This window comes from Etheostoma spectabile, chromosome 3 (assembly GCF_008692095.1).
Source record: "Etheostoma spectabile isolate EspeVRDwgs_2016 chromosome 3, UIUC_Espe_1.0, whole genome shotgun sequence".
NCBI lineage: Eukaryota > Metazoa > Chordata > Actinopteri > Perciformes > Percidae > Etheostoma > Etheostoma spectabile.
This window is the reverse complement of record NC_045735.1, coordinates 11,866,111-11,877,690: the sequence shown is the minus strand read 5'-3', so window position 1 is coordinate 11,877,690 and position 11,580 is coordinate 11,866,111. Positions and strand designations below refer to the sequence as shown.

Genomic DNA, 11,580 nt, shown 5'->3' with positions numbered 1-11,580 from the left:
GAGAGAGAGAGAGAGAGAGTGTTGTCCTGTGTTGTTTCACAGGGCTATATCAATGTGTGTACTTTTTGTCTCTGTCAGTGTGTATGACTTTGTTCCACCATGGTGGCTTTCCTGTAAAATACTAGTGTATTGACCCAAACAACTTGCAGTAGGTAGCACATGGACAGAAACACTGAACAAAGAGTTGTCTACATAAGCCAAGCTACACGCTATAAGGGTTGGGTAATAGTGTGCTGTTTTTTGCATAATCTGTAGCTACACAAACAAATGTATAAGTGCATATGCAGTCATACAGACATGTGCACAAAAGCGCACAGTACTACACGTATAAATCGTAGGATGTATATTCACAATCCATGCACACTCGCAAAGCCCACATCACAGTCTAGTCAATTTTTTTGCGAGTACTTCTAGATAAAAATAATAGCACCCAAGAAAATAGTGATACGAAAAGAAACTGGCAAAATTACTCTCATCCTGTGAGGGGAATAAACAGTACAACTTGTAGAAGACAGAAGATGCACATAAACCGAGACTACATGGAGTAATTCTACACACACATATAAGTGCGGCCCACTGTGAAAGACAATGTAAAAGCATGCCTTCTGAAGAAGGTTAGGATTAAACACATGATTAAAAAACTCCATACCCAAGAGACTGTTACACATGAGTACCAGATCTGAATATAGTGAGACTTTCAAAAGAGAGCTTTTTTTCTCTAGTCACCTGCATGACCACAGCCAATCCATTTAGCTTGGTTTGGTCTTGCAACCAAATGGGTCACCACGGTTATATACAGCCAGGGATCTGATAACAGGTTGCCATGCCACAGTGCTTCTAAAGAGTGTCAGACTGGGCTAAAAAAACATTAGTGGACTTCCCAAGAAGAATTTGAAGAATTAATTCATTTTTTCAATCAATGAGGTTCCTCAACTAAAATGTTTTCTATACAAATGTGGTTTAATAGGACATTACTGTGTGTGTGTGTGTGGGGGGGGGGTTAAAGCTGCTTGACCTGTATTCTATTCCTAGTACAGTGTGCATATTCAACATACATGTATATGTTTTTATCCACATACATAACACTGAAAACATTTGAGAATTGCAGGTTTTGTGTAGATTTGTGTCTGCATGTCATTTTGTGAAATTGATCGATGAATTGATTAAATTGTAATTTTCTATTGTATCCTGTATATAACATTGAGGAACAAAATATATAGTTCCAAAAAGTTCAAACCTCATTTTAATGTCTAATTCCATCAGATGAATCATCTGCCTGTTTCTAGGTATTTCTTTATCAGCATTACCTTAACAAAAGGAGGCACAAACTGGAATCTTTACATTTGCCATCAATATCCCTTTTATAGGTAGTCAGCATTAGTCAAAATACTAGAGATATTCTGGGCGGATGTACTTTTTTGATCCAACGTTGGCCTAATTAAACTCTTTGACATTGACCCGATGTCTTGTCTCTCTGTTTTATCTTTGAATGAAGACTGCTGTAGCTGGTCTTGGGTTGACTGCTGCCTGAGGCCTGTTCTTTGTTTAATGTGAGTGTGTGATTGGGTCTTAGTGTGTGTGTGTGTGTGTGTGTGTGTGTGTGTGTGTGTGTGTGTGTGTGTGGGAAGACAGAGAGGGAGGGGGAGTTAGGGTATACTGTAGAATGAAATCCAAAAGACAGATGCAAGAAATGCAAAATAAAGAATGAGTAAAGCAGAAGCAGAGTGGGATCATGAGGGATATTATTGAAAGTATCTGTGCAGGAGAAAGAGAGAAAAAGAGAAACAGAGAGAGAGACACAGTCACAGAAAGGAGAGGAGATAGACTAGATGCTTGTGAGACCATGCTCACCTGAATAGGGATCATTCTATGGAGCTTCAGTGCTCCCTTCTGGTGGAATTTGGTAAAGCAGCCAACGCAGTAGTCCTCTGTGCATTCAGCACACATCTACAATACAGAGAAACACAGTAACGTCAGAGTGTGTGTGTGTGTGTGTGTGTGTGTGTGTGTGTGTGTGTGTGTGTGTCAAGCAGAATAGTAACAAAGAATGATCAGGTAAGTGCATGTACAGTATGTGCATGTGCACATTTGGGTAACAACCTGCATCAGCAAGCCGAAGCTTCAGTAATACTTTGAGAGATTTTAAAGATTTAAACCTACAGTAGGATATCTTTCCCTGTCCTCTACCCCACCTTGCCAACTTTGACAGGAAAGAGGAATATTGAAATGGATTCTCTGGCAGGATGCTGCAAGGTGTGTGTGTGTGTGTGTGTGTGTGTGTGTGTGTGTGTGTGTGTGTGTGTGTGGTGTGTGTGTGTGTGTGTGGGGTGTGTGTGTGTGTGTGTGTGTGGATGTGGGTGTGCGTGCTTGCCTGCCTGCCTGCGTGTGTGCATGTGTGTGTGCATGTGTGTGTGCGTGAATGCATCTTAAGGGAGGTCATTATCATTTCTATCTGTGAGAATTCGGTCTTATTAGTGGGGAAAAGTCCTTGCATCAGCAAGTTGGGGAGATAGGCCTAGACCGGGTGGACGGAGCACACAGGCGAGGCCATGAGGAGACAGTGAATGAGGGGGAGGGAGTATGTCCAAGGGGGAGAGGGAGGAAGAAAAAGACCAAGGCTTCTTAAAATTCCTAAACAACAAACAGTAAAAATTAGTTTGGTTCCCTTCATTTAACATGCAGGTTTATCTTTGTTATAGCCCCCGGTTTCATCATCAATACCATGTCAAATTCCGAAAGTTTAGTTAAGTACGCGCTCTAAAGGAACAGTACAAAATTCTAGAGTGTGATTTCTTTCTGGATCTAATGCCTTAGATCGTTCTTTCTTAGTCCCTTTCTTGGTACTTCTTCACCTGTTTAATCATTGCTTACTGTAATAGATAATTGAGCAAAAAACAAGGCAATACAATAAACAAAACAATTCAACAGCAGATTCACCAATTAATCGTGCTCTTTTATCTCATCTTTTCCCCCTTTATTATGTATTAATTATGCATTCATGCATTGTGTTTATGCTTTTTCACCCTTTACTTTATTCTCACACAATTCGTGTTTGTGTATGTGTGTGTGTGCGTGCATGAGTGTGTGTGCGTGGACGAGTGTCTGTGTGAGTGTGCGTTCACATGCAAGCCTACAGCTGCAACATTGCCCTTTAATGGGCCCATAAAACAGGGCCTCATTTCCACTCTCAGGCCTGAGGATAAATTACAGCCACTCCCCAGGGACTAGGCATCCCTATCAGGCTGCAAGCGGCATATCACTGCGCTCTCCTGTGCTACACAGGAGGAAATGAGGTCCTTTTTTGCCTGGATGACTCTGGAATACAGCACAAGGCTAGGCATGCAGTGTGTTTGTGTGTGCACATGTAATTTTGGTAAAATGCCAGTACATGTGAGTCACACTGTAGTTTAAAATAAGCCCAAAAGTGTATATGATTGTGTGTTTCTGGGTGTGTGCATTTGTGTGCTTAAGTGCAGTTCCAGACAGAATGGCAGGGACAGAGTCGTAACGCTTTCCATTATTGCCATCATTATAGTGCCCAAGGGCTATCTAAAACGTGTGTGTGCGTGCGCGTGTGTGTGTGTGTGTGTGTGTGTGTGTGTGTGTGTGTGTGTGTGTGTGTGTGTGTGTGTGTGTGTGTGTGTGTGTGTGTGTGTGTGTGTGTGTGTGTGTGTGTGTGTGTGTGTGTGTGTGTGTGTGAATTGTGTGTGTTTATCCTATGTGCTTGCCCGGACTACTATAAGCATTGCCATTAAACCCATAACTATGGGGCATTGGGGGCACAGGGCCCTTCATTGGACAATTCAGTGCCATCATCATCAAATGTACTATCAGGCAAATTACTGCATTACATTTTAACGCAATGTGTGTAGTACAATAATAACTTATTCTACAACAAAAAATGGCTTAAAAATGGTGGCTCTCAGTTCAATCAGTTCAACTCCTCCCTCTCCTTTATTCCCTCTATCAATCTCTGTCCCTCCCTCATTGCGCTCATTCTCTCTCACTGTCTCTCAGAAGCATCAGTTATTCAATCCTAAACTTTGCTGGCTTTGCGGTCAGATATAGAAGCTGAATTACACAAGCCGCAGAAGATCTTGAAGGCGGAGATGTGGGAGTGACTGGTCATCAAGCATGTATTTGTCAGCTCAGTTTGCCACAGCCATACACACACATGCATACACCAACATACATACAGTGTGGCTTTTCATTTCTCTCTCCCTCTCTCTCCCTCTTGTCCACACATACAGTTGCTGGCCACAGTCCCTCCTCCTGAGCAAGAGTGGAGAAGAGCAAGAGCGAGAAAGAATAAACAACATTGCCCTCAGAAGTCTAGAGTATCGATGAATGGATCCAGCTAAACTGTTAATAGTGCAAACACAAATACACAGAATGACCAACAGATAGGACAACAGAGGCACAGCAAGAAACAGAGAGAAAGAAGAAGAGAAAAGACACAAACGTGTTGGAGGGAGTTGAGAGAGCAAGAAAGAAAGACTGGCATATGGCAGAGAGAAAAGGTAGAAGAAGAGAGGACAGAGGAGAAAATGCGTTAAAGTGTGAGAAAGAAAGAAAGAAAGAAAGAAAGAAAGAGACCCTGGATAACAGAGGGAGATAAGAGCTGATGCAGGAAAAAGAGAGAAGGGAGACAATGAGAAAAAGAGAAAAGGGAGGGAGAGAGACAGAAAATTAGATGTTCAGAATTTTTGCTATGCGTGTAGGTCAAGGTATTTGACTCCTTGAGCCAGATGCATAAAACTCTGTGTATATTCACTCATTCTTCTCATCAGATTTATAAAGCTTTATGAAGCTGTTTTATAAATCTCAAACATTGTGGAACGTGGCGCATGTGCACAAGCCTTATTTCAACACACACAGTTATCCAAAATGGATGTAGAAACGCACTTAAACATCCGTTATATAGATAGTTGTTCCTGCTCCACTAGTGAAATTGGCAAACAAGGTATGAAAACTACATTCCCACCACACATTCTTCTTTTATAAATACCTTTTTATGTGTGGGAAATGTCATATGAATTTGATTTGTGCATATGTATCACTTATACATGTGGCCCCTGGTATTTTCAAGCATGTGTAAATGTGTGTGTGTGTATCAATCAGTGTAAGATATCAATTTACAAATTAACATGAAAAAAGCATGCCTCCCAAGGAATGGCGTTTGTCTTTTTGACAGTTAAAAAGCTTGCCAGGTTAATGTTTGATTAGTGTTACCGAGCTTTATATCCAGAGAGGAAATTCTTTAACTGCCAAACGCAGGAACACATTTCAGCCATATAGTGTATTCTTTGTAAGTCTGTTAATGTGTGTGCTTACTAGTCCTGCAGTCTTGACTTCACACTGTCCACAGTATGTTCCCCTCAGCCTGTTTTTTCTTGTCGTCCAAAGACTACTATCAGGTGGAGGAGGAGGCGGTGGCTGAGGTGGGGCTAAACAGAGCAAGTATACTGTTGTTATTACTTGGAAAGGGGATGTCATTTAATATTATTGAAATTTAAAGTGATAAAGCCGACGGTCTGCAGCGATCCCGTGATTCAGCGGATCTCAGCAGACTTCCACTATGCTAGGAGCTCTGTGCACTGGTGCCACGGATGGAAGCCAAACACTGCTATAACACAGAGCTTGTTAGAAAAATATCTGTTTTAATGACATCTATGTAAATGAATTTCTGCCTAGTCCAACAATAAAGTGTTTGTCAAAAATACATTACATACAGCAAAATGGCACAAGAATTAGAAGTGCTTGTAGTTTGTGTACAAAAAACATAAAACATCTACATGCTTATCTTCAGCCACTGCTGTGAAATGTAGTATATAGTAAATGCCTCAGGCATGTCCCACACATTAATAATTCTGCCAACGTTGGCTACTGGTTACAGAGATCAAACTTTAACAAGAGAACTCCACAGTCTGGCCCCTGTAATGCCAAGTATCCACCTTACTGAAGTAACCGTGAGCAAGACACTAAACCTCTACCAGTTCCCAGGGTGCTGCTCTGTAACTGCTCTTGAATGCAAACCTCCACATGAAAAGTAGAAAGTATTTCAGTACAGTGTAGTGTATCAAAGGACCCACGGTTTTTGAGAACACGCCTGTGTATAGTCTACCTGGGTAACCCACAGCTGAAGCCAAGGTTGTGGCAGTCAACAACTCACCTGACAGTGGCTCATCCTTCAGCACTCGTATTTTCACCTTGCCTGCTGACAGCTGTTGAGGAGACAGGGAGTATCACATCAGGGGCAACAGTTTGTGTGAGCTTTCTGTTTATATAGGTGTACGTATGTTTGTTTGTATGTATGTATGTGAACTACTCCCTGGTCATCCTATATCATTTACACATATACATAACTGCCTGTGCAAAGAAATAAAAAAGAACGAGTTAATCCATTCTTCAATTCTATCATGCTTGTTTTTTCTTACTGTCAGGCAGTGTAAACTTTACAACATGAGTTACTTTCTAGTGATAAACCGAAGGCAACATGCTTTCTCCTCTGAGATATATCTATCTGATCTATATACAATAGGGCACAAACTTCTCAAACAAAGGTCCAAAGAGCAATCCCAAGTCTGCTATGCACAGTGTACTAAAGGAGTGGTCAAACACTTTTTGTATTTTTATTGAATGCAGGCACGTGATGTATCCAAAGCATTTCATGAAAATAGGAATTAGGAGTGCAGGTAACCCTCAAGGTCATAACCAACAAGAAAAAGCATCTCAGAATTTAAGGAATCAGGCTTGAGAACATGTGATGTATGTTATTTTACAGTCGTGATTAGCATGTGAACAAATGTGTAAGTGAACTTACTAAATATAAAAATCATCTAACATCAATTACATTTATGAATGCACTAGTTACAACCAAATTGCCATCCACACATCTCCAGATGTCTAGGTAGATTTCTCTTGTACCTTTTGGAATCGGTTCTCCTTGTTCTTCTTGGCGCCGTTTGTGAGAGCAATGCTGTTTAAAGAACCACATTGTCCAGACTTCCATCTAAACCCTCCACAATGCCTAAACAGACAGAAGGACAAAGGGAGAGAGAAAGTTGTTTTCGTTGGCAATTTTAGACCAACAATCTTGAAATACAATTTCAAATCCCCTCAATCCCTTTGAATTCGACACACATCTACCAATTGCTACCAGTATCAATAGCTTTCACTTTTCAGAAACAAAGATTACATCTGTTTCTGTCATTGATTTGATTTGTTTATGCCTCTATTTTCATGAAGACATACATTCTATATCCATGAAATGTAACAGTCACGGATTCTACATTAGAAGATCTGGTTTTGGGAGCTGAAAACATAACAATCCTCACCAAGAACAAAATGCAACACAGGCACAGAGCAAAATCATTCTAAACCTGTATTAGACTTGTAAGATTATAGAATAAAACTGGAATGCAAACATCTTGCCATTCAGTCTATTCCAATAGACTGAAAGTAAAGCAGGATAGATGTAGCAAAAACTCAGGATTAATGCCTTTTAATCCATTGAAGTACCCAAGTAGACTGAAGCATTTTATTAAGAGTGTCAGACTTTAAGTGGAGGAGAAGGCACTGATGTCAAGAAAAAGAATACTTCAGCATAAAAAAGGTGTAACAGTATAATGTAACTAAATCTTAAATCCCTCAGACTAAATCCGTGAAAAATAAATACATTTAGAAAATCACTTTGTTCCATTACACAGAAAAGATCATAACATGGTGCTTGTGTTGTTAAGATGAATTAGAACAGTAAGGATAAACACTTTGCCACACGCCTAAGAATTTGGCTTTAACAATTAAAATTATGCACATACAATATACAAAGTCATGTGGGCCTACACTTTCACATTCAACGATTCTACACTATCTAACACCAAAAAGATGTTTTCCATCTTTTTGCAGACAATAGAGGTACAATAGATTGAACCTCACACATAAAAACAGAAAATTAAAGGTTACAGAAAGTACTCAAACATGAACACCCACGTATAGATGCAAATGCAAATACAAGAACATGAATGCAAAGGTGCACATGCATGCATGCACATACAAACTCATACTCATGCAGGACGCCCCTGTCAGGTGCAGAAAGTGAAGAAATTGAGAAAGATCCTCATTTAGACATGAGTTATTCATGCTCATGTTGTTGAATTATTTATGCTATTTATGCTATTGTGATGTCTGGCTGTCTCTGAAAGAAGTTTATTTTGGATTGAGTTGGCAGGATCTCAAGGCACAGGAAGTCAGACTCTATTTGTGTGTGTGTGTGTTTGTGTGTGTGTGTGTGTATGTGTGTGATGTCAAGAGTTTCCAACACCCTTGATGCCGTCGCTGTGCTGACACTGAGGGTGGGCGTCAGGTAATCACCCTTGCGCCATCACCTTGGCAACTGGACTGTCGCTAGGGGAGACAGTTGAGGCACACCCCTGTTGGTGCAGGATGACAGGGTGTCCCCTTAGGAGAGGCAACCTGGAGAGATAAGTGTGTGTCTGTTTGTGTATCTCTGTGGACTTTGCATTAGCAAAGATCTCATTATCTAATCCACACAGACACACACTCAGTTACACCCACACAAATACGAGTAAACACACATAATAATGGATTAAAGTTGTTTTTTGAAACATACAGATACTGACACATCCGCTACAGTAAATTATTCTCTCCTACAAACACATAAATATACACACGCACACAGACATAAACACACACACACGGACACACACACACACGGACACACACACACACTTCCATTGCGGTGCACCTTCCACTGTATAGTAGATGGATTGCAGACGACAACCTGTGAGTCACAACTTGCATACTACTTGCATGCCATACCAAATGCCACTTTGTCAAAGAACAGTGAGGAGAACAGTTTCACATTAGCTTAGTGCAAGCTCATATTTCTAAATGATTAAGTTAGATTGCAATGACAGGAGGAGAAACAGCAACCAATTCAAGCCAAACACCACCTGTCGTACCTTGACACACTCATGTCTAACACACGGCTATTCCCTTTGACGCATCCCACACAAAGAGAGAATGAACAACATCAGTGTGTGTGTGTGTATTTGCAAACGCACACAAAAAAAACAAAAGTAATCAAAATTTCTCTCAATTCCCTCCCTCTCAGTGTTCTCACACCAGAGGACAGGGCAAAAACAGGAGAGAAACTTACCGAAGACAAGATAGATTCAGACATAGAACTACACCAATCTTAACACAATTTAGTCCATTATGGTCACAGGCTTGACACATGTAAGTATGAACACATACAGACAAAAACAGGTGCTAGGACGAGCCAAACAAAACCAATAAATGACATACGGACCGAAAAAGAAATGGAAAAAAAAGGCTCGCAAAAGGGTAAAAAAGCGAGCAAAAGAGCGAATAGAAAGAAAAGCACTGAAAAGAGACAGCAGAGCAGACAGTAAAAAAGGGGATCTCAACACTTAATCATAGGGAAAAAGCAAGTGTCTGTAAGCTGTGTTGGCCTAAAGACAAGGCTACATTAAATCTGTGATTCAGGCAGGCCAAAGCAGTGAATGATCTACTGTGTTTGCCTCAAGCCCCCGGTCTGGCTTTATTATCGTCTGTGTACTCTTCACAAACTGATTATACCGCACCTCCTCTCAGCAAACTGAATTTGTTCGCAAATTCTTTGTGTGTGTGTGTGTGTGTGTGTGTGTGTGTGTGTGTGTGTAGCCGACTCTAAGACAAAGATGAACTATTCATCTGGTCTGGGAGCTCTGCGATCTAAGAGACAAGCATAGAACGAAAAACTGAGTTGTGCATAACACAGACACACAGTACAATGCACAGCCTGAGCATAAATCCCAGCTTGAAGATCCACAATAAAGGCTTGTCAAAGATACACTCGCATGTTCTGAGAGGAAAAGACAAGGAAATGAGGAAGCTCAGAGAAAGTCCAGGTAAGCTTCACATCATACATCAAAACGCATGATTAACCGCCGAACACCTCCACCTTGCCGTTTTTCTCCCATGTCAATCAAAGAACTGATGAGAAACTGTTGCAACTTTTTCATTAGAGGCGTAAAGATTAATTGATTCAAACTGTTCAGCTGGCTTTCACTTCTATGGGAGTGCTACATCACTACACACAGCCTTCAGATAAAAGGGAGGAGGGAACTGCCGCTGAATTAATGTGAGATTCAATTGTGAAAGCCTGACGGGACATGTATCTGTTTTATTTTAGTACCTGATAATGTAGTTAACTCCATGACTGCTCCTCTTCAATCCCAGTTGATGTGTTTTGAGCTTCATCACATCTACTACAAACTTTCAGTCTACCCTCCATCCTGTTCTTCACACTGTGTTGACTGTATCATCATGTCGACCAACAGACAGAAAATATACAACACAAACTGGGTTTGGAAAAAGTGACAAAACTATGGCCGTATGTTGAACTTAAAAGGCAGTATAGTTAAATATAAAGGTAGCACAAATATTCTTCTGACCCATCTCAACTGACAGTAAGGACTTGCTGTAATTTTCTGCTTCCTCTCTTCATCTGCTCGCAGCAGTAGCACTAGAAATGAAAAACAAGTTAAAATGTTCGACCATGCTCGCCTTGAGAAGAGCTCTGCACAGTCCTTATTTATTTTTATTAATTCAGGACAATGCACATTGATGAACCTGCACAACAGTACACGTAAATGTGCCAGATTGTAGCCCTAATTTCCATCTGCAGTCCAATAGGCAGGTTGGAGTTACAGTAAAAAAGACATAGGATAGTAGCATTTAGTATATAAAAACAAGAAGAAACAAAAAGAAAAGAAGAAAAAAGAGAAAGAAAAAACAGAACAATTCATTAGTAACAAAAAAAATAAAAAATGAAAACACAATTTAGCGGTGATTACATGTTTGGTTAGCTCTAAGCCACAGCTTAACGTGGCTCTTAAAGGAGGCCAAAGTGGGACGCTCCCTTATAGTTGGAGGAAGTGTGTTCCATAATGCACTGCCTTTAATAGATAGGGCATTATGACTGAATGAGGTTTTTCTAAAAGGAACCTCACAGTCCCCGTTTACAACAGCTCTTTTATCCGAGTGTGTCTAAATTTAATAAACTCTAGCAATGGAGGTGGTGCCAGGCCATGAAGTACTTTATAAATTAAGCACAATGAAGAAAATTTACAATAACTATCAAAACTCAGTAAGTTATATTTCTCTAAGATATTGCAATGATGATAAGAGAAAGGTTTTTTATCCAGAGTCTTAAGCACCTTCTTGTACAGAAGCTCAACTGGTTTTAGGGTAGTAATACCCGACATAGACCAGCTAGTGATGCAATAGTTCACATGTGAAAGTATCATTGAATGCAGAAACATCAGAGCAGCTGAGTCTGATAGAGATCCTCTGATTTGTTTAAAATTATGAAGATTGAATTTGATTCTTTTGGATATCATTTTAACATGGTTTTTAAAAGAGAGTCTAGAGTCTAAAATCCCACCTAAATGTTTACATTCATTAACAAATTCCAACTCTTCTGTGCCCAATATCACCCCCGATTGAGCAGGCATAAGAGTAGAAGATTGCTTTGACAAGTATAAACAAACA

The 11,580-nt window shown here is 40.2% G+C and overlaps 1 protein-coding gene across 4 annotated transcripts in view; it reads right to left on the bottom strand.

The window, feature by feature from the left end:
* The window catches only part of zbbx (zinc finger, B-box domain containing), a 55,008-nt gene that overhangs the window by 33,015 nt on the left and 10,413 nt on the right, over positions 1 to 11,580 (bottom strand). For all 4 annotated transcript variants that reach the window (XM_032509457.1, XM_032509466.1, XM_032509463.1 and 1 more), the window contains exons 4-7: positions 6,928 to 7,030; positions 6,173 to 6,224; positions 5,335 to 5,447; positions 1,852 to 1,947 (exon numbers count right to left, since the gene is read on the bottom strand). In XM_032509457.1, coding sequence (XP_032365348.1) covers positions 1,852 to 1,947; positions 5,335 to 5,447; positions 6,173 to 6,224; positions 6,928 to 7,030 — 364 coding nt within the window. The remainder of the gene's footprint in view (positions 1 to 1,851; positions 1,948 to 5,334; positions 5,448 to 6,172; positions 6,225 to 6,927; positions 7,031 to 11,580) is intronic.